Source organism: Ursus americanus, chromosome 22 (genome assembly GCF_024610735.1).
Source record: "Ursus americanus isolate L20-20 chromosome 22, mUrsAme1.1.p, whole genome shotgun sequence".
NCBI lineage: Eukaryota > Metazoa > Chordata > Mammalia > Carnivora > Ursidae > Ursus > Ursus americanus.
Window position 1 is genome coordinate 14,675,601 of NC_142148.1, and position 23,540 is coordinate 14,699,140.

General features: G+C 43.8%; 2 protein-coding genes across 2 annotated transcripts; one reads left to right on the forward strand and one right to left on the reverse strand.

The window, feature by feature from the left end:
* Positions 1–8,647: 8,647 nt before the first annotated feature.
* On the reverse strand, positions 8,648–11,334 carry WFDC13 (WAP four-disulfide core domain 13). The gene is made up of 2 exons (XM_045804803.1): positions 11,247–11,334; positions 8,648–8,802 (listed from the first exon to the last, which is right to left on the reverse strand). The coding sequence occupies exons 1-2, from the start codon at positions 11,332–11,334 to the stop codon at positions 8,648–8,650; spliced, it is 243 nt and encodes an 80-aa protein (XP_045660759.1).
* Positions 11,335–17,314: 5,980 nt separating this feature from the next.
* WFDC10B (WAP four-disulfide core domain 10B) lies at positions 17,315–18,659 on the forward strand. Its single transcript, XM_045804728.2, has 2 exons — positions 17,315–17,418; positions 18,351–18,659. The coding sequence occupies exons 1-2, from the start codon at positions 17,328–17,330 to the stop codon at positions 18,482–18,484; spliced, it is 225 nt and encodes a 74-aa protein (XP_045660684.2). The 5' UTR covers positions 17,315–17,327; the 3' UTR covers positions 18,485–18,659.
* The last annotated feature ends 4,881 nt before the right edge of the window (positions 18,660–23,540 follow it).

Here is a 23,540-nt window from a genome sequence, read left to right on the forward strand (position 1 = left end):
GTCTTAGAAGAAAGATTTGTGGTAAGACAGAACGGGAACTGGGAATCTTGGGTTGATGAGTCTTTGGAAAACTTTTAGTCTGTCCTTCCTCAAGGCATTTCCATACCCCTCCCCCTCAGTCCAAGGGGTGTCTTCATTTCCAGAGTGTAGCATTCCCTGATGAGGTGAAGCTCTCTGTGCTAATTTCTTCTATAGCTGCCCCTGGCAACACACTCAAGATGTCTATAGCTGGCAGCCTTCTGTTATTTCCTTGGCTCACAAGAAGACTCAGGCTTTCTAGCCTTTTCAGACTCTGGATGGGAAGACATCTCCCATCGCTTCTTACCATCTAGATATGGTAAGTCTCTATGTCTTTCAACCTCAGAGGACTCACCTCAATCTCTTCTAAGCACGCTTTCATGCCCTGCTCGGACGGCAGCGTGGTCGAGGGTCTCCTGTTCCTGCCGTTCAGCTGCACTCAGCATGGGCCTGGCATGTCAGTCATCCCTTCTGGCAGAAGAGTCACTCACCTGTGAATGGTTGGTTGTTCTAAAGCCCCTCACTGGGCCGGCTGGAGGGGAGCACAGCATTCCTTAGTTCTATGACCCCCTTCCAAAAACATGTTCTTGAACCCTCTCTATAGTTAAGCTCTAACCTTCTCTTGGATGGATGGAGGTGAGTGATGGCCTTGGACCACTCTGGCCACTTTGGAATGCTTTCTTCTTCAGGTGTTTCATTCTTCTCTTCAGAACGAATGGGCACACACCGATCATTGTCTTTAGCTGTGACGTCTCAGCTAAAGTCTATGAGACGGGGGCAAAGTTCCACTCCATAGCCTATCACAAATACATTTGTTTCACACCATGGGTCTACTATAATTTACGTAACTGGTCTCCTATTGTTGAATATTAAAGCTGATTCAAATATTTTACATTTGTAAGTAATATTGATGAATATCTTTGTCCATATCATTATTTTATCAGTCTTTTAGTAACAATTGTCACTTGGTTTGATAGCTGTCGGTCCTCCAGTCCAACTCATGTAATTCTCCAAAAAAATGGGCCCATTCCTATATCACCTCTAGCTCCTTCAGCTGGAAAATCCACATGTGGGTAGCTATGAAATAGGAGAGCTCCATTTTCCCAGTGCCTTCACTGCCTGTTCCTACCTCAGGTTCTTTTTTTTTTTTTTTAAGATTTTATTTATTTATCTATTTATTTATTTTAATTTTTTTTTATTATGTTAGTCACCATACAGTACATCCCTGGTTTTTGATGTAAAGTTCGATGATTCATTAGTTGCGTATAACACCCAGTGCACCATGCAGTACGTGCCCTCCTCACTACCCATCACTGGCCTATCCCATTCCCTCCCGCCCCTCCCCTCTGAAGCCCTCAGTTTGTTTCTTAGAGTCCATAGTTTCTCATGCTTCATTCCCCCTTCTGATTACCCCCTTTCTTTTTTTTTTTTTTTAAGATTTTTATTTATTTATTTGACAGAGAGACAGCCAGCGAGAGAGGGAACACAAGCAGGGGGAGTGGGAGAGGAAGAGGCAGGCTCATAGCAGAGGAGCCCGATATGGGGCTCGATCCCATAATGCTGGGATCATGCCCTGAGCCGAAGACAGATGCTTAACGACTGCGCCCCCCAGGCGCCCCATAACCCCCCTTTCTTTATCCCTTTCTTCTCCTACCGATCTTCCTAGTTCTTATGTTCCATAGATGAGAGAAACCATATGATAATTGTCTTTCTCTGCTTGACTTATTTCACTCTTTTCATATTACACTGATATATTATACCCAGAGTAAAAAGTTCAAGTACATCCTTCAATAATTAGCACGTATCTTGGAATTTTATTTCTTCACAGATAATTGGAACTAAATGCTAATACCTTAAATGTAAAAAAACCCCCTATATTAGTAAACCCTTATAAAATTCTTTGACACCATGATCTTTATTTTGCCATTTTTTATTTAGATAGTGGCTCTAGATAGCTCAAAACAATGCTTATCAATAGAACTTTCTGCCATGGTGGAAATGTTCTATGTTTGCATTTTTTACCAACAGTAGCCACAAGCCACGTGAGGTTATTGATCACTTGAAATGTGATTAGTGAGACTGAGGAGCTGACAGAATATTTTATTTCACTGAGTTGTAATTAGTATAAGTTTACATTGAAATAGCCTCCTGTGATCAGTGTCCTTGTAATGGACAGATAGACCAAACTCAGGGGATTCAAAGAGCGAGAGCTGCAGCTCGAATGCGCCACTGTTAGTGTGAGAGGCCTGGCTACTAGGTCACCCTGAGCCGCATCAGGTCAGCTCATGGTGGTAAGGAGCCTGCAGTGTTTTCTGAACAATGTCTCTGGCTCTGGGCCAGGGGTCACCAGGGATCAGCCAGATTAGAAAGGGGAAACAGAAGAGTGGAATGGGACATGGAACTGTGATAGATTTATCTTGGGAAAAGTTCATTTGGATGGGATATGGTTGGGGAAGTGGTATGGTGGGACTAGGTGACCACAAAGTTCCAAGTTGGCATAGTCATATGGGATTTGCGGTTGGAAGCAACATCTTCCGCAGTTGCTGGAGACTTAGTAGAGGAATCGAGATCATTGTTAAATTATCTGATCCTTCCTCAGTGGTTTAATCATATTATTTCTCAGGGATGGAGTACTTTCCATAGCTATGCTTTGTGTCATCTTAGAAGATGTTTCAAAGGTTAGAGACACGACCCTTGTCTTCTTTGGGAGCGAATTTATATGGAACCTAGAGAAACTTTTTTTTTTAAAACATACAGTTTAAGGTGGAAGGTACACTTTGATTCTTTTCTAAAACAAGAATTTTTGTTAGAAGAAGGATCGGGGAAGACATGAACAATAATACTAACATTCTCCTTAGACTCTCTACCAAGCGCTGTGGTACGTGCTTTACCTGCGTCATCTCATTTGGTCTCATGACACACCTGAGGGTAGGTGTTATTCAGTGACATTTACAGATGAAGAGACTGAGGCCCCAAGGAGTTGGAGATGCCCACCTTTCCCTGGCCAGAAGGACAAAGCTAGACTGAGTCCCAGAGCAGCTAGGACCTTTAGCCCTTACTCTGTCTTACCATCTTTATAAATGGATATTTCCAAGGTTTTTTTGGGGGAGTTGTTTTTCAGCCTGTTTTAAGTTTCCAAAAGCAAATATAAATTTGTCTTTAAGAAAAATAATTTGTAAAAGGAGGCTGAGTCTAGCCCACAAAACAGTTGGCTGGTATCTTAGGGGTTCTGGACTATGCAGTGAAGATTTTCTTTGTGAGAACAAGGCATCAAGTGTTAGGATTAATATACTCCTTGCCAGCTTCTTTCCCATCCCATTTGAAAAGTCAGAATTGTATCCTCACTATGTGGAGGGTATGATGTTAGGTTCTAGGATTCTGTGGCAAAGAAGTCTGACACAGTTCATGCTTTTATGAGATTCATTCTCTAGATAGAGAAAATACTAAGTTAAATGATGATAGGACAATGTGATAAGAGTTCCTATAAGGGCAAGATATAGTAGTTTGAAAGGACAGAGTGGCCCATTCCATCTGGGCTGAATTGGTGAAGTTTCCACAGAGATTTTTATTTAATATGAGGCTTGAAGCATGAATGGGAGCTCATCAGGAGAGTGGGAGAAAGACATTCTGACAGAGAGAAAAGCTAGAGTTTGAGCACAGAGGGACAGAGGGCATGGGGCCTTGGAGGGAGACCAAGCTGAATGAGGCAGCTTTGTAAGTGTGAAGGGGAATGAGGAGTTACGAGGCCTGAGCTGGAAGCAAGGGGAAGAGTGTCAATGGGAAAATTCAGTGGAAACTGGAAAATGTGAAGATCCATTCAGCAGCAGTGAAATTGACTGCCCAAGGTGGCAATCCCTTGGGAAGAAGGCATCCCAAGCCTTGGGTTTTGATTCCAGCTCCACCACTGGCCCCTTGGCTAATGCTATGCATATGACTTTAACTCTATGATCTTCAGTTTCCTTGTTTGTAAACTGGGTATTATGGTTGCTATGAGGACCAAATGGGGTGAAGCATGGCATGGCTAAAATGTTTGCTCACACTTAAAACGTTGGAAGCCCTTGGCAATGCCCACCAGAGCCTAGGTTTTATGGAAGATGCTGGCAAGTTCTGCCTGGGCTGTTCTGTTTTCCATTCTGTCACCACAGGAAGCTTGACACTGCACTTTCTGGGAATAAGATGAGCATTTTTCTCAGGTCCTCATTGGCACTGCCATCTCCTTCCTTACCCGAGCTTCCCAGCCAACACCAGGACCTCCAGAGCAGTCATGGTCAGTCAAGAAGAACCATTCTGCATAGGACAGGATGCAGGATTGGGAAGAGCAAACATTCTGATGTGTGGATCTAACAGATATTACAATTAATGAACATCAAGGGCATGATCTTAGCCAAGCCTACCAGAAGATGACAGGATGGCGATGCCTTTTTCTATAGAAGATGCACTCAGGTCTATGGCAGTGTTTTTCTGCTTGTCCAAGATGAAGTCTTGTCTCTCTGGGCAATGCTTTGGGATGAGGCTTGCTAAGGCTCATATACCCATAGCCATGCAACCCTGAAACTACAATACAAATACCCTATATTGTTGCACCAGCCACCTTCTGTTATCTTTCACCTGTATAGAACATCTGGGCTCTTACTATGAGTTCAGTATCTTCCCACTTTGTGGGCCATGGATTATGTGACAATGCTGATGCATGGATGGATGGCCAGGCTGTGGCCTGAGCGGTTAATCATGTACGAGGGGCAGAGGAAGTTAGCAGGGCTGACTCACCAGGGTCTGAACATGGGGTGTTCATGCTCATAAACTCCACTGGCCTTCACTTGTCACCGTTTATCGAACTCCTTTGTACAGGGTTAATAAAAGGACTGTCCAAGCTGAAATACCCCTTGGCAACTGATTTCAGAAGGACTGTTAGAAGACCCCAAGGTCCTCCTTTTTCCCCAAACAGTCTGAACCAAAACCCACCAAGTTATGAACTGTAGCTGTGATTCAGTGGTGGAGTTACAGAGGATTCTATTTTGCTCTCTTGCTTTCTTGTAACATTGGCCAATTAATAAAGATGATCCCTTTTTTTTAAAGGGGAAAAATCTGGAACCCAGAAAGAGTGAATTGCTGGCAGCTTCTAACCTTTACAGAGCCTTTGCAATGATCAAGTTCTTCTGTTCCACATGGCCTCATGTACTCCTCACAAAACCTGACGTATCTCTCACATGATGGTCTCAGAGCTGTGGAATGAGCTGACCAAGACCACATGGAGCGTGAAGTGTTCAACTTGACTTCCCGCCCGGGACCTCATTAACCCAAAGGCTGACAGAGCCTGTTCCCTGGCAAAGGCTCAGATGTGAGCACCCTGTGTACCCCCCCCCCCCCCGCCCAGGGCCATAACTCTGCCTCCCTATGTTGCTCTGTGTCCCAGAACCTTCCCTAAACCACATCTTGCTCCAGGGAATGAGAACATAACCTGGTGTGTGTGTGTGTGTGTGTGTGTGTGTGTGTGTGTGTGTGTGTGTGTGTGTTGGGTGGGGGGAAATGGAGGAGGGTGCAACTGGGATGATGAAAGGCTATTCTGACATTGCCAGGATATTGGAGAGGCTCGAGGAGGAAAACTGGAAAAGCCCACACTGGGAATGCCAGGCCAAACCCCAATACTTACAAAATGCTCTTAGAAACATGCCTCAGTTGCCAGCCATGATGTTTCTTTGTTTTTAAAATTTTTAATTTAAATTCAATTTAGTTAGCATATACTGGGTTATTACTTTCAGGGGTAGAATTTAGTGATTCATCAGTTGCATATAACACCCTGTGCTCATGCCATCAAGTGCCTTCCTTAATGCCCATCATCCAGTTACCCCCTCCCCCAGCAACCCTCAGCTTGTTTTCTAGAGTTAAGAGTCTCTCTCTCTCTTTTATTTTTTTTAAAGATTTTATTTATTCATTTGACAGAGATAGAGACAGCCAGCGAGAGAGGGAACACAAGCAGGGGGAGTGGGAGAGGAAGAAGCAGGTTCCCAGCGGAGGAGCCCGATGTGGGGCTCGATCCCAGAACGCTGGGATCACGCCCTGAGCCGAAGGCAGACGCTTAACGACTGAGCCACCCAGGTGCCCCTGTGCATTGATTCTGTAATCCACAACTTTGCTGAATTCGTATATCTGTTCTAGCAATTTTTTTGGTAGAGTCTTTGGGTTTTCTATATAGAGTATCATGTCATCTTCAAAGAGTGAGAGTTTGACTTCATCCAATTTGGATGCCTTTTATTTCTTTTTGTTGTCCAATTTCTGAGGCTAAGGCTTCCAGTACTATGTTGAACAATAGTGGGGAGAGTGGACATCCCTGTTGTGTTCCTGACCTTAGGGGAAAGGCTCTCAGTTTTTCCCTGTGAAGGAAGATATTCGCTGTGGGTGTTTTGTATATGGCTTTTATGATATTGAGGTATGTTCCCTCTATCCCTACATTGTGGAGGGTTTTTATCAATAAAGCATGCTGTATTTTGTCAAATGCTTTTTCTGCATCTATTGAGAGGATCATATGGTTCTTGTCCTTTCTTTTCTTAATGTGGCATATTGCATTGCTTGATTTGTGGATGTTTGAACCACCTCTGCATGCCAGGAATAAATCCCACGTGGTACTGGTGAATAATCCTTTTAATAATCCTATTAGCTAGTATCTTGGTGAGAATTTTTGCATCCATGTTCATCAGGGATATTGGTCTGGAATTCTCCTTTCTGGTGGGGTCTTCATCTGGTTTTGTGGGATCAGGGTAATGCTGGCCTGAATGAGTTTGGAAGTTTTCCTCCATTTCTGTTTTTTGGAACAGCTTCAGAAGAAAAGGTATTAATTCCTCTTTAAATGTTTGGTAGAATTCTTCCTGGGAAGCCATCTGGCCCTGGACTCTCGTTTGTTGGGAGATTTTTGATTACTGGTTCAATTTCTTAGCTGGTTATGGGTCTGTTCAGGTTTTCTATTTCTTCCTGTTTCAGTTTTGGTAGTTTGTATGTTTCTAGGAATTTATCCATTTCTTCCAGATTGCTTATTTGCAGATAATAGCTTATAATACTCTCTTATAATTATTTGTATTTCTTTGGTGTTGGTCTTGATCTCTCCTCTTTCATTCACGATTTTAATTATTTGGGTCCTTTCTCTTTTCTTTTTGATAGGTCTGGCTAGGAGTTTATCAATCTTGTTAATTCTTTCAAAGAACCAGCTCCTAGTTTTGTTGATCTGTTCTACCGTTTTTTTGATTCCTATATCATTGATTTCTGCTCTACCCTTTATTATTTCTCTTCTGCTGGATTTAGGCTTTATTTGCTGTTCTTTTTCCAGCTCCTTTAGGTGCACGGTTAGGTTGTGCCATGGTGGTTCTTATGTTCTTGTGTCTTGTTCTGTAGAAGAAAAATATTCTCAAAGATTCTCAAGTGAAGTTTTGTTCTTAGAAATATAATATTTAATTTTCCATTACCTCCATCATTAAAACTAGACCATGAAGCTAAGTTTTCTTGCCATAGGGAAAGCAGAACCTCAAAGAACCAGGTGACCCCTAGCCAGACCTATCAAAAAGAAAAGAGAAAGGACCCAAATAAATATGCTTCTGCATTGTGCTGTAGAGCCTTGAAAGGTGTGAAGTTTCATTGTAAAAGCCAGCCTCTTAAGAGAGCAGTGCTTGCCTAGCTGCAAAATTTACTGTGCAATTACTATGTGGCATGTAATGTCTTTAGAGTTTATGGGTTATCTATTTTCATGTCACCATTGTCTTAAAGACGAGGAAGCTGATGCTCAGAGAGAGGTTGATTCAGGTTGTATGAGGTCACTCAGCTAAGAAGTGGTAGAGCCAGGATTTGGGTCTACGTATGTGGCTCTGGGCCCCTAGTTCATCACTCATATGCTCGTCTCATATGCTGGGTATTGTGCTCAGGGCAGGGAATACAGCAGAGAACAAGACAGTTTAGAAGGTCACTGGTTGAATCTCTTTGCCTTGTGGTCTTTGTACCAATCTTGCAAGGCTGGAATTAAGAGCCCTCATCTTATGCATGAGAAAGAAAGGGAAACATGGGGAATTGTCTTGCTCAAGGTTGTAGAAAGACATAGTTGAAAGATAGAATTAGAAACCAGATGTCTCATAGCTCTCTAATGCCCTTTCCCTGCTCTGCTAACACTTCCATGAAGCAGATTTGGGGCCAGTGCTAATGCCTCGGCAGTTAACCAAGGCTTTGCTCAGGCTGTGGAATCTCCAGAGCCCAGGAACACCGGGGACCAAAGGATGGTAGTTGGTGAAAGAGGAAAAGCAAAAACAAAGAAAACAGATTGGCTTAGGGATTTCGATGAGACTTACAGTCCCAGATATAATGTCCCAGGCTTCAGGATAGAGGCAGACCCTGGGACAGGGCAGTGTCTGTGGATGGAGGGTTTGTGGGTGTGTTCAGAGAGGCATATTTAGAGATTCACAGATGTGGTGATGAGAAAGATTACGTGGTTTGGGAATGGAGGAAAGCTGTTTTAATCAGGGCATTTAAGAAAATTATTCTTGGCAAAGAGAAGGAGAATGTTAGAAAAATAGATCCACTGTAGGGGCTGGTGAGAGACTCTTCTGTTGAGCTCCCAAAGGCAGCTGGGTCAGAACTGGGCATGAGAAGCCCCTTACCTGTCGTGATTTATATTGTTGTTTAATGTACAGACTATCCCACAGAAAGCAGAACAGCACTGAAGTCCGTTTTGGCAATCTTCCTGCAATGTACAGAATTGAGTACAGTCTCCAGGATCCGATCTGCAGGGTGGGGGTTCCAAGATATTCCCTGGGACACAGAACAGGAAAGAGAAGGGCCCAAACAACAGACTGGAGTAACATCCAGAACTCAAAAGCCCAGGTAACTGCTAGAAAACCAGCCACCCTGACCTTCCTCCCATGGTCATAGGGAGGTGGAATCAGATGTTGTCCTTAGCTGCTGCTTTTCTCCGGGTTCTTGGCAGGAAAAGCCGAGGCTTGGGTATCTGATTGGAGACAGAAGTCAGCAGGACCCTGCACCCATTCGTGATTCACCATCCTTGCAGATTGGATACCTCACGGACCGTAGTTGGGTCCAGTTCAAGGGAATGAACCATGTGGGGTGAGCAAGAGAGGGGCATGTAAGTGCATTTGCGCTGACTCATCGTGTAGTCCCAAGCAAGTTGTACAACCTCTCAGTAACAACATTGTTTATCCTAGGGTCGACCTAACACGTGCTATTTGTGTGTAGGAGAATGAGGGGGAAGGAAGATTTTTGGGAAAGGATGAAGAGCACACAGTACACCGAAGATTCTGGCATCAGAATGTTAGAACCCAAATCACAAATGGGTTCGGGGGGTAACTTATTCCATGGGGTTGAGGGTGGGTATTTTGGAATGGGGAGCGAAGATTGGCTTCTCTTTCTTCCCAGGTCTCTTTTGATAAGGAAGCCAGAGCACGAGGATGCCCCCACTTTTTACTATTAGAGAAGAGTAAGCATCTTCACGCTCACATCCCATTTCCCCCAGCCCTCAGTACTTGGGTCCAAGTCAAGACCACCTCCACCAGGAGATCCTGCCGCAGGGCTCCAACTCACAACCTTCTCTCTGTTCCTGAACTCTAAGGCATTAAGGATAAGTACAATTAGCCCCTTTATCGAAGCCCAGCCAGGCCCTAATTTTTGTACCTTGTGACTAGCCTTTTCTTTGGGACAAATGCCATAGGTGGAGCATTCTATAAGCCCTTCTTGACTTATTGCTTTGAAACTATTTGCAATTAGAAGGGGGTCCATAGGATAACATACCTGGAGGGAACAAATGATGAATGAATCTGGGGCAATAATTGTAATAGCAAATAGCACCAGAGGAAAAGGCCAAGGCCCAAGCTTTTGGCAATTTGGCAGAGACCAGTATGCAGCACTCACCCTGAATCTCTGAGTCATCCCATGGGTCACTAGATCGGTGCAAGAAATTGGAACTGGTCCCCACTTTGGGGAGGAGCTTGGGGATCATGGGACAGTGTGGGGAAGGAGTCTGGAGCCAGGGATCTCAGAGAGGTGGACCTTCTCAAGTTTTGCCTCCTCTTCTGGGTACGTGATCCCAATCTCCCTCACAAAGCCTTACCAGTCTTTCAGGAGCCCTTTCTGTGTTTCTCTTCAAATTTTAGTCCTTGATTCTCCAAATTAATCCTGCCCCCCTTCCCTTGCACTTAGCTTGCCCCCCCATCAGTCTTACAAATCTGTGTGCCTTCTCTGAGATCCCTAAAACAGGAACTTGCCTTCCTAGACACCTGAGATAGTACACGTTTCCCGCTTCTGAGCCCCCAGTATTCTGAGGATGCTCTCCCCATAGAAGAATGCAGGTGTGATGGATAATAGTCCATTTCCCATTTGGTATTGGTCAAGGTCAACACAACTGTGGTCAGCGCTCTTGTTAGGTTGACCGTGTGGCTGAGGAGATGGACTCTACACCTTGCCACTGATGCTAGTCCCCGGTAATTGTGCAGGTGCTTCTGAGTGTTTAAAATGGGGAATAAAATGTAAAACTGTCTTTCCTTCTCTCCCAAACATTCTCCAAGGCAGAGAATATGTAAGTTCCAGCCTGAGTTCTACCAACTTAATTTTCCTCTCTCTTTTTTTCTTACAAAATTTATTTATTTATTTGAGAGAGAGAGGGAGAGAGAGAGAGAGAGAGTGGGGAGGGGCAGAGGGAGAGAGAATCTCAAGCAAACTCCCTGCTGACCACAGAGCCCGACACGGGGCTCCATCTCATGGGGAGATCACGACCTGAGCCAAAACCAAGAGTCAGATGCTTAACCGACTGAGCCACCCAAGCGCCCCTCCTCTCTGTGTTATTGCTTGAAAAGCTGGCGCAAGCATCCGTGAAGGACAGCAAGAATACAGTGGATGATGAAGCTGATAACGTTTACAGCAGTTAATTCTTACTGAGCGTTTATCACGGTCCATTAAGGGTGTTCGGCGGGTACGTGCATGATCTCAGTTTCTCTTCCCAACTATCCCAGTGTCATTATATCCATTGCAAAGATAAAATCTGAGGCCCAGACACTTTGTCCAAGACCACTCAGTAAGCACACAGCAAGGATTCACACCTGGATCTTACTGGCAATAAAACTTGGACCCTTGCACATGCTACTGTATTTTTTTCACAAAGTTTATCCTCAGCCCTCAGATCCTCTCATCTCTACAGATGCTGCTTCAGCCCCCCTCCCCCCACGGAGCCCCGACCCAGCACCTACTCATCCAATGTTCCTTGGGGCTCCCAGACATCTGCTGTGGTGTTAAGTGAATCAAGAGAAGGAGCTGGAGAAGCAGCACAGGCTTCATGCTGCTGGTGGGATGGATGGGTAAGTCCTGGCTGAGGACTGCTGGGTCTGACCAGGCACAGCTCCGAGGAGGAGAAAGAGAAGGAGGGCCCAGTTGAGGCATATGCTGTGACCAGCCTTGCACCGTGTATTCCAACAACAGGTGTCCAAGTACCTCCCAGCCACGCCCACCCAGGACTAGGTAGTGTTTTCAAATCTGCACCCCTTTCACTCTCTAATGTCCTTGTTATGTCTTTCCTCTGTGTAGGTCTTGTTAATGTCCTTTCACAAAATTTTAATAATTTTTCCCATGTAGATTTCTGGCATGTCCTTGTTATATTTATTCCTAGAGGCTTGAACTTTTAAAATTGTAAGGAGTGGGTAACTTTTTAGTTATTTCTTTCTGTTTGTTGCTGATGTAGAGAAAGGACTTTGATGTATTGATCTGTTCCTAGCTACCTTGCTAAATTCTCCCACCACTCATTTTAATTTCATCGTGTGTTCCTTGTAGTGTTCTAAGTAGTCAATCACCGTCTGCCAATTATGACAATATTATTTTTTCTCTTTAAAATTTATGCCATTTTAAATGCCTCTTTGTGCAGGCCAGGCCATACATTACTGTATAGAAGGGAAGATGTGCATATTTTAATCTGATACCTGATTTAAAATGAAAGCTTCTTAAATGTCCCCTTTTAGGATAGTGTCTGTTTTAGGTTTCTCATAAACACCTCTTATCAAGTTTAGAAGATTCTCTTTCATTCCTGACAACAAGAAAGATTTCCTCGATTTATGTGAAATTATATCTGTTGCTTTTTTCTGTTAGTGTGTTGAATTATGTTTCAGATTTTCTTTTTTTTAAGGTTTTATTTATTTGTGAGAGAGAGCCAGAGAGAGCGAGAGAGAGTGAGCGAGAGAAAGAGTACGCATGAGTGGGAGGGGCAGAGGGAGAGAGAAAGAGAATCCCAAGCAGACTCTGTGCTGAGCTCAGAGCCCAATGCGGGGCTTGATCCCACGACCGTGAGATCACCACCCAAACCAAAACCAAGACTTGTTTGCTCAACTGACTGCACCATCCAGACACTCCCACTTCAGATTTTCTAACATTAAACCATTCTTGCATTTCTCCCATAATCTAATGTGATTATTGGATATTATCATTTTCACATCATTGGTTCAGCTTGCTGTTTTTAAGGAATTTTACATCTCTGTTCATAAGAAAGCTGAGCCTGTAACCTTCCATTCTCACACTGTCCTTGCCTGGTTTTGTAGTAAGTTTGCACTGATGTCATAGAAAGTGCTGAATAGCAGCCCCTATTAATCAATTCTGCGGAAAGTTTTGTGTAAGGTAAAGATAACTAGTTACTTGAATACTTAATTTCCTTTTTTTTTTCTTCTTGCACAGATATACTCACTTGTACCTTGTTGTTTTCACTTAACAATATATCCTGAGAATTACGCTAAGGTAGTTCATGGCAATTTCCTCCCTTTTTATAACTGCATCCTATACCACGATGTGCACACAAACTTAGTCGTGCCGCCAATCTCCTTTACAGGGGCCTTTATGTGTTTTCCAAGATGTTGCTATTACAAATATGCTTCAGTCAACAGCCACGTGCATATTTTCTGTATTGTTGGAGGTATAACATCCCCGTAAATATCTACAGGTGTAATTGTTGCTTAAAAGGGTAAGTTGATACATAGTTTTCTTGGATATCACTAAATAAATCACTCCATAAAGTCGATAGTCTTTTGTATTTGCCACCAAGAGCGTTTCCCACAACGGAATGTATGGTTGTGTTTTTCAATTTTTGCCAAACTAAGTGAGAAATGTTATCTCTGCAGTTGCTGATGTTTGTTTACATTGTAGTATATTCCAGTACTTCACTGAGTTTTGTATCTGAATAATAATCCATTGCATGTATGTACCACAATTGGCTTATGCGTTCATCTGTTGATGGACAGTTGTGTTGTTTCCACCCTTTGGTGATTGCAAATAGTGCAGTGTGAATGTTTGTGTATGAGTATTTTTTTTAGTACCTATTTTTAATCCTTTTGGGTATATATCCAGCAGAGGAACTGATGGGTCATATGTTTAGCTTTTGAGGAAATTTCGACTGCTTCCATAATTGTTGAATTATTTAACATTTTTTATCACTCATGCATGAGAGTTTCAATTTCTCCAGTTCCTTGCCAACTCTTGCTATTTTCTTCTCCTTCTCCTTCTTCTTCTTCTTCTTCTTCTTCTTCTTCTTCTTCTTCTCCTTCTCCTTCTCCTCCTCCTCCTCCTCCTCCTCCTCCTTCTTCTCCTCCTCCTCCTCCTTCTTCTTCTTCTCCTCCTTCTTCTCCTTCTCCTTCTTCCTCTTCTTCTTCTTCTTCTTCTTCTTCTTCTTCTTCTTCTTCTTCTTCTTCTTCTTCTTCTTCTTCTTCTTCTCCTCCTCCTCCTCCTCCTCCTCCTCCTCCTCCTCCTCCTCCTCCTCCTCCTTCTTCTTCTTCTTCTTCTTCTTCTTCTTCTCCTTCTTCTCCTTCTTCTCCTCCTCCTCCTCCTCCTCCTCCTCCTCCTCCTCCTCCTCCTTCTTCTTCTTCTCCTTCTTCTTCTTCTTCTTCGGATTACAGCCCTCCATGTGATTGTGAAGTAGTATCTAATTGTGGTTTTGATTTGCATTTCCCTAATGATGTGGAGCATCTTTTCATGTGCTTGCTGTATCTTCATTGGAGAAATGTCTATTCAAGTCCTTTGCAATTTTATAACTGGGCTGTTTCTCTTTCGTGAATTGTAAGAGTTCTTTTTATATTCTGGGTATTAGACCTTTAGCAAACGTATAATTTTCAAGTATTTTCTCCTGCTTTATGTGTTGTTTTTTCACTTTTTTGATAGAGTCTTTGATGCACAGGTGTTCTTGACTTTGATGAAGCCCAACTTATCTATTTTGTTGATGTGATTTCTATGCTTTTGATGCCATTTCTAATGATCCGTCGCCTGATCCAAGGTTGTGATAATTTATCTCTACACTTTCATCTTGGAATTTTATAGCTCTTATATTTAAATCATTGATCAACCTTGTATTAATTTTTGTATATGATGTGAGATAGGGATCTGATTTTATTCTTTTCCCTGTGAATATCAAGGGTCCCAGTACCATCTGCTGATGTGACTATTCTTAGTTTTGATACCCTGTTAAAAATCATTGGCCGTAGATGTGTGGGTTTATTTCTGGACTCTGAATTCTGTCTATCAATCTATATGTCTGCCCTTATGCCAGTACCACACTCTTTTGATTACTGTAGCTGTGTAGTAAGTTTTGAATTTGAGAAATGTGAGCCCTCCAATCTGTAGTACTTTATTAATATTGTTTTGTGTATATGGTATGCTCCTCGAAATTCCATATGAATTTGAGGCTTGGCTTCTTCATGTCTGCAAAAAAAAAAAAGAAAAAAAAAGAAAAAAAAAAGGAAGCCATCAGAATTTTATTTGGGATTACATTGTATTGCTATTTTAATGTCCTAGATCTTCCAATCCGCAAATATGGAATGTCTTTTAATTTATTTAGGTCTTCCTTAATGTCTTTCAGCAATGTTTTCTATTTTTTGGTGCACAGGTTTTTCACCTTCATGGTTAAACTTATTTCTAGGTATTTTATCCTTTTATATCTTATTAGAAATCAAATTGTTTTCTTAATTTTGTTTTTGGATTGCTAATTGCTGGTGTATAGAAGCACAATTGATTTTGGTGTCTTATTTTGTACTTTTTTTTTAATTTTTAAAAATTTTTAAAAAAAATTTAAAAATTTTTAAATAATAGTATTTTTTATTATGTTATGTTAGTCACCATACAGTACATCCCTAGTTTTTGATGTAAAGTTCCATGATTCATGAGTTGCGTTTAACACCCAGTGCTCCATGCAATAAGTGCCCTCCTTAATACCCATCACCGGCCTATCCCATTCCCCCACCCCCCTGAAGCCCTCAGTTTGTTTCCCAGAGTCCATAGTCTCTCATGCTTCATTCCCCCTTCTGATTTATTTTTGTACTTTGTAACTTAGCTGAATTTGTTTATTAGTTCTACTAATCTTTTTGTGTGGATTCTTTTGGAATTTCTCTATGGGGGATCATGTCATTTACAAGTAGACAGAGTTTTATTTCTTCGTTTCCAATTTAGATGGCTTTCTTTCTTTCTTAATTGCTTTGGCTTAAACTTCCAGTACAATATTGACAAGCAGTAATGCATTTTTTGTCTTATTCCTGATCTGGGGAGGAAAGATTTCACTCTTTCACCATTGAATATGATGATAGTTGTGTATTTTTCATAGATACCTTTAATCTTGTTGAGGAAGTTCCTTCTATTCCTAGTCTTGTGAATGTGGTGCATTTTGTAAAATGCTTTTTCTTTTTCAGTTGAGATGATCATGTGATTTCCCCCTTCATTCTATTAATGAGTTTTATTACATATCACTGCAATTATAAGTACAGGTACTGCAGATTTTAAAAATAAACTATACCTGTGTACTGAAGGAGATTGTTTCAGGAGTTTAGAACATCAGACTAGGGTTCAACTCTTCACTGATATCTTCTTCCCAGATCCAGTGCCTATTGGGAGTTCAGCATCCCCAGGTTTTCCCTTTTTCTCTTAGAGGAAAATCAACTTTGCTTCTAAGAGCCTACACTGTTTCTCCACAATATTTATGGTCAAGGACCACCTCTTCCTGGAGAACCTGCCCTGAGCTCTTGGCTGATGGATCTCCTCTCTCGTCTGAGCTCTAAGATACTTACAGTGTGTCCCTATTCTTCCCATGTCCTCCTCTAGTCTTTCTCTAGATATCATTTGTATTAATTAATTAATTATAATTAATACATATTAATAAATCTGGAAAATATATGTTAATATATGTTTTCTAGCTATATTACAATATACTTGATACAGTTCAGAATTTTTTCAAGCTGGGAAAGCACATGTGTGTAATATATATAATTATATATAAAATATGTAATATATTGTTTTCTAGCCTTATTAAGATATAACTGACATAACATTGTATAAATTTAAGGTGTACAGTGTGTTGGTTGGATATGCTTACATGTTGTATAATGGTCTAACACCTCCATCATGGCAAATAATTATCATTTCTTATTTGTGGTGAGAACACATAAGATTTACTCTCTAGGCAATTTCTTTCTTTTTTTTTAAAAAAGATTTTATTTATTTGAGAGAGAGGGAGAAAGAGAGAGAGAAAGACAGTGAGAGAGAGAAGGAGCAGAGGGAGAGGCAGAGGAAGAGGGAGAAGCAGATTCCCCAGTGAGAAGGGAGCCCAACACAGGGCTCAATCCCGGGACTCCAGGATCATGACCTGAGCCAAAGGCAAATGCTTAACCAACTGAGCCACCCAGCCGCCCTCTCTTAGCAACTTTCAAGTAGGTAGTACAGTGTTGTCACCTGTAAGTACTGTGCTGTATGTTAGATAGCCAGAATCTATTCATCTTACAATTGGAAGTTCATACCTTTTGCCAACATTTCCCCATCCCCCAATCTCCAGCCAATGGTAACCATTATTCTATTCCCTGTTTCTAACAGTTCAGCATTTTTAGTTTCCATAAGGAGGTGTAATCATACAATATTTGTCCTTTACACACACACACACACGCACACACACACACACACACACACACACACACACACACACACACAGTATCTTCTTCTATTCATCCACTGTGGTTGTTTTATATTTTCCTACAAAAATAATGTTTTCTTCTTTTCTGTAAATTATTTTGTAATTAGAATATAGAAATATTATATCTTTCAGGGAAAATTCTGTTTACAAAGGAGAGGGTTAGTCCTGTGAGAGCAGGAATCCTCTACAGAAGGCCCAGTCCCACAGAGAACAGGCTGTGATAAGGGCAGGCTAAGGGGAGGAAACAGGGCTCCTTGTTTGGCCAGTGGAAGCAGGGAGGAGCCCAGGATAACCACCCAGCTCTCCAGGGAAGTCTGTGCCAGACCGAGCGCTCTCCACTCTGCTCAGAGTCATGTCAGCCCAGGCTCTGCTGCTCGTCCTGTTCCTCTGTGTGCTGCTGCCGCAGGCCCAGGGAGGGCACCGTAACCTGAAGATGATGCAGAGTAGGTGATGGACTAGGGGACAGGGAGGGGGAGGGGGCCAGGAGCGGCTGTGTGCCTTCTGAGGAGGACCTGGGAATTGGAACCTTTCAGCACATCCTGCTCAGACCACAGCACTATGAAGACTCTGGGTCCTCCCAAACCATGGCCCTCTGGCCCTTTTACTCAGTCCTGGGAACAGTGATGGGGGTGGAGGGAAAGCCTACATCTTTTGATTCTCTGTTCCAAATACCCAGACACAAACGGTACATACAGTAGTGAAAGGTACATACTGGGCTGAGAATCACACGGGGAAACCAAACAACTATTCTTAGATTTCTGCACACATGTGACATGTCACATCCAGAAATGTTGGTGGGAGTAGCTGTAGAATGAAAGGACCTTGGGAAAGCAGATTTTGGGGTGTACAGGTTCAAGTCAAAGTTATCATCAGAAGAACCAGGATGGTGGCAGTGGAAGGGAAATAGTGCAAGTGGTATTTTCTGGGAAGAGGCAAGGGCCCTGGAGAAAGTGACAGGGACAGGAGAGAGGGGGCAGAGCGGGAAGTCCTCTTCCTCTCTGGACCCTGCAAATTCTGGAGAGTGGGGAGGGTCTGCAGGGTGTCTCAGTCTCTGCTGAGTTCTCAGAGTGTAGACTCTATGGGGTGCATCACCAAGGCCATGATCAACGTGGAAGACAGGGTCCTGGTTGCAGAGTATACAGAGGGCCCTGGAAGGCCAGGTATTGAGATTTGTTGGGGGAAAACTGGGGGATGTAGGATTTAAGATACTACCCGTCACCAGGATTGTGTAAAGGACAGAAAGTGAGTTCCCTGAAAAGTCCAAGAGCATCATGTGTGGGACCTGGGTTCTGGGGTCTTCGGGAGAGACTTTAAGCTTGAGAGGAGTACTCTCAAGGGATCAAGTTCTCACTGATCTTGCTCCTGCTCCTTTTAGATTTAAAGGCCTGTGACAAGCAGCCCAGCGTGGATCTTTGCAGCAATCACTGTTCATATTTTCTAAAGTGTCCACAAGAAAATACCGTATGCTGTTCAACCTACTGTGGGAATGTTTGCATGAGCCTGCAGTGAGTGGGCGAGGGGGCTGGGCTGTGCCTCCTGCTCCCCCAACCCTTTCTTTAGACCAAAGCAGGAGGACCTCAGATCCCGGGCACCAGGATGTGATCCCGGGCACCAGGACGTCCACAGGAAAGCACCCTCCCCGCTGTCTGTACTGCTTGCTCCTGCCAAATAAACCAGAACAGATGTCCACAGACTTGCCTGTTTTGCTCCCAGTGCTTGTGATCACCAAGGACCCAGTGCAGACCCCAGAGTGGCCCCCTCTCGGGGTCCAGGCCTCTGATCTCTCTCCCCTTGTCACTCCCCTCTATTCTCTCTCCCATTGGCCCCCGCACCCCTGCCAGGTCCCTGAGGCCCAGGCTCATTGTTGATCTGCTCACTGAACCAGTGCTCCCAGGGCAGAAACTGTCCATGTGTGGTATCTCCCAGTGCTAACCAGAACATTCCTCAGCCTGGGGTCAGAAGGGCCAAGTTAAACATGAGGTAGGTGGAGGCTAGACCCTGGTCACAGAGTAGGAGGCCCCCAGGGAGGCCTCTTCTTAAATTTAATCCACCCCCATCCCGGTCTCCCCATTCTCCTTGTGAGGTTCCGGTTACTGTCCCTTTATGATGAAGAAAACCAATCCAAGGGAAGTTAAGTGACACGCTCAAGGCAAAAGAGAGTGAGAGGTCATGATGTGGCTGGAGGAGGATGTTTGTGTGGACCCCTGTTTGCTCACAGCTCCTCCACTATGGGGAGACCATGTGCAGGGAAGTGAGTGTCTACACTAGCATCTCCCACCCCGTCCTCCACCACTATGGCCACTCTTGGGATGGGGCCTGGAACAAGGTGCCAGGACCTGAGACTCCAGGGCCTTCCATCAGCTGAATAGTCCCCACCTTTCCCCAAACCCCCTCCATATGGTCTCATTCTCTCTCTTTTCTAATCCAGGGAGAAGCCACATGGTGGGGAACAGGTGATGTTACTAAGGATTAATTGGCCACTAAGGGTGATTATGGGTGTTGCCTATGCTCTCAGGTGAATCATTGAACCTTAATCATTGGGGGACAGGCTCCTGACCACTCGGCGCAAGCACAGCTGCTCTGAGGTGGTCCTGGGCTAAATCCAGGGACGAGGTCACATGTGCCCAGTGGAGTGATATGGAGTCAAGTGGGAAGAGTTCAAGGCAGGCAGGTGGGCCTTGCTGGAGGCAGGTGTGCAGTGTTACACTCCAGTCCAGTGCTTCCTGCTGGGCCTCAGTGAAGGATTGCCCAGAGGAGGAAACGTGCCTCTCTCAGGCCAGGGCGTCTGGCCCACCTCAGAAGCATCCTAGGGCTCCTGGTACCAGAGGAGCTTCTCCACCTCTCCTGGGACCTGCCCTTGGGCCAGGAGACCTTAGGAAAGACACCACGATCAACCAGCCCTTGGACAAGGAGATCTTAGGAAAGAGATTATGATCAACCAGCAGCACAGCCATCATCAGACACAGGTGGGTGGTAAGGGCATGCTCTGCAGGAGTGCTTCCTCACATAGCCTGACTCTGCAAGCATCTTCCCAGTGCTTGGCCATGCCCCAAACACCCTGGGAGAGACTATTAAGAGAGGCAAGTTTACCTGCCAGAGCCCACATAGGGAGTGACCTCCCATGTCTACGATCAGTGCTCCCTACCATGTGGGTACACCATGCTGCCAGCTGACCTAGTCCTTGCCCCTGGCATGAGCCCCTGACCATGAATTCTATTGGAAGCAGCTGGTCTTCTCCATCGTGATAACTGGTGGCCTGGCCTGTGTTCCGCAGGGCTCTCTGGACACTCCACCCTGCCCCAGTGGGCTCAGAGGCTACACCTAGAATGCTTTGACTGGGAGGAGTGCTTGCCTGGCCAGCACTCCATGTTCTGTCCTATGGAACAGTTGTGTGCCCCTATGGTAGGTCGAGTGGAGGAGTGGGGACCCCTGCAAGGCCTTGACTCTCATGGAGGCAGAGGAGGGAGTAAACGTGAATTCTGCCATGACCTGGGTGTCCAAAAAGCCAAGTTCCAGCATGCGGAGAATTGTTGATCAGGCTGGTCTGTCGGACAGACACACGGCCTCCCGGTTGTCATGGCTTCTGCAGTGACTTCTCTCTCCTCATGCTCCAGCCACGCTCCTAGCAAATTCTCTCTTCCCAACCCCTCATTTTGTTCATCAGAAGTAGCTTTCTCACATGTAGAGACTCAGCACATAGCTTCAGTCTCTTACTCAGGACTAAGCCATCTCCTTGGACCTGTGACGTAATAGAGTTTGAAGAGACTTCGATAATTAGATACCCCAGAGGACATCATGCTGATCTTTCGGGTCATTTACGTTGCGCTAACTGGCCATGGGGAAATAGTAGGTATCCTAAGTGTTTTACCATATGCATGCCAGAGTGTAGGAGATACACCTGATGTTATCCAGGACTTTCCATATTGGTGAATTTCCAGAGATCCAGTGGCCTGGGGCTCATGGGGACAGTCTTTTGAGACAGGAGTCAAGTTTCTGCACCTTGTATTGCTTACCATGAAGAAAGACACAATGCATGTACTGTATGGTGACTAACATAATATAATAAAAAATCATTATTAAAAAAAAAAGACACAATGCATGGTGGTCCTCTTTGGATTTTGGAGATAACAACGGCGTCTTTGGGGCATTCTCCTTTCATCTATTTCCTTGGGGGAATGTAAGGCTGCTAGTTTTGAGTGAGGCTCAGATTACAAGAAGATTCTGCAGTAAGCCCAGGATGTGTTGAAAGTTGCCTGCCAGCTGGGTCTTAGCACCTAGCATATGCATTTTACTCAATGTGTCGGTGGCGGATCAGGGTGCTGGATAGAACCATTGCATGTCCAAGTAGGAGAATCACAGAACACACACTTGGCTTATTCAGGTCAGGCCTTGTCCTCTTATGTTGACATTTGAGAAGCAGCTCTTTACTTGCTCATGGACACTAGTAAAAAATTGCATGCCTGACCATGGGACATCGCGTCACTCTACAACTGGAATTTTCCATCAGAAATCGGGAGTGATTTGACCTATGAAGTCCTAAAACGGGATGCGTTATAGAGTCAGCCCATTGCCAAATGGAAATGGTATAAATGAGAATGGGCCCAATCAGACCATTTCTTCTGGAAATACGTAATCAAGGGTTTAGGCCCTAAGGACCCACTGATATCTCCTCTTGCTTCATTCTTGCCGGTTGCCACTAAGTCTCCAACAGGGGCTTCCCTTTCCACATCACCACGCATTCCCTAAGAAGTGGTGTCTTCCCATGTCTGCCTATTTGGGTCGTCATACTTTCCAATCCCTTCCTGGTTTTCTCAGGAACCAGAGATCTAATCTACCAGGTGTCAGCCTTGCCCTCGGGGTTCGTCCATTCATTGGCAGACTTTTGCAAGCGTGATTTTACCTGTGTTCTATGCTAAGCCCTCTGCTCCCATCTCCTCACTGCCATGCAGTCTCTGCAGCCTGTGTGTGTATGTCTCTGCGGTTAACCTCAAAAATAAAAAGTCAGCTATTTTGCCAGCAAAAATGGGTTAACTTGGGAATAGCAGAGAATTGCAGCTCAGGGCAAACAAGCTTTGGCAGAACCACAGCAAGTCCGGAGATCAAAGGAGGGAATGCTCCTTCGAGGAAAGTGGGAATTAACTGGGAGTTCCAAGTAGAATGGCTTTTCATTGGCTGGGTTGTGATAGTCTCTCATTGGCTGGGCTATTGCCAGGGAGGAGGAAGACCTTTCTTTCTCTTGCTGTGACCGCAAGTACTAAGTGGCTAAGGTATGATCCACTTGCCAGGAACATTTCCTGTTGGGACTACAATTGAGGAGTAGTGTGGTGTGAGAGCTCCCCCTGGTGGCCTCCCGACTCCATATCAGTGAGGTTTTCCTTTATGCGTTTTCACGCTGCATGTCTGTGGACTCCAACAATACTAATCCAAATCTGCTGGATCTCAGTGTTTTATTTCTTTGCTCACAGATTGCTTGAAATTTGTAGCATTCTCTATTTCCTCATTAGACTGAGGCTAGGGGTTATGGATTGATTTATTTGCTTTCCTTGTTGATCTGATGGGTTTTTTGTTTGTTATTAGTTTCAGAGGTAGAATCTAGTGATTCATCAGTTGCACATAACACCCAGTCTCATTCCATCAGGCGCCCTCCTTAAGGCCCATCACCCAGTTATCCCATCCGCCCACCCACCTCCCCTCCAGCAACCCTCAGTTTGTTTCCTAGAGTTCAACGTCTTATGGTTTGCCTCCTTCTCAATTTTCTTTTCTTTTTAAAGATTTTTTTATTTGAGAGAGAGAGAGAGTGAGAAAGAGAGAGAGAGAGAGAACAAGTGGGGGGAGGGGCTGAGGGAGAGGGAGAAGCAGGCTCTGTACTGAGCAGGGAGACCAATGCAGGATTCGATTCTAGGACCCTGGGCTCATGACCTGAGCTGGAGGCAGATGCTTAACCAGCTGAACCACCCAGGCACCCTCAATTTTCATCTTATTTTAGTTTTCCTTCTCTTCCTCTCTGTTCATCTGTTTTGTTTCTTAAATTCCACATATAAGTGAAATCATATGAAAATTGTCTTTCTCTGGCTGACTTATTTTGCTTAGCATAATACAGACTAGTTCTAGCCAGGTCATCGCAAATGGCAAGATTACATTCTTCTTGGTGGCTGAATAATATTCATTATATATATATATATATATATATATATATATATATATATATATATATATTCACTTTATATATATATTCACTTTATATATATATTCACTTTATATATATATTCACTTTATATATATATTCACTTTATATATATGTATTCACTTTATATATATATTCACATTATATATGCTACATCTTCTTTATCCATTCATCTGTTGATGGACATCTGGGCTCTTTCCATAGTTTGGCTATTGTGGACATTGCTGCTATGAACATTGGGGTGCATATGCCTCTTCTTTTCACTATGTCTGTATCTTTGGGGTGAATGCCCAGTAGTGCAGTTGCTGGGTCGTACGGTAGCTCTATTTTTAACTTTTTGAGGACCCTCCATACTGTTTTCCAAAGTGGCTGTACCAACTT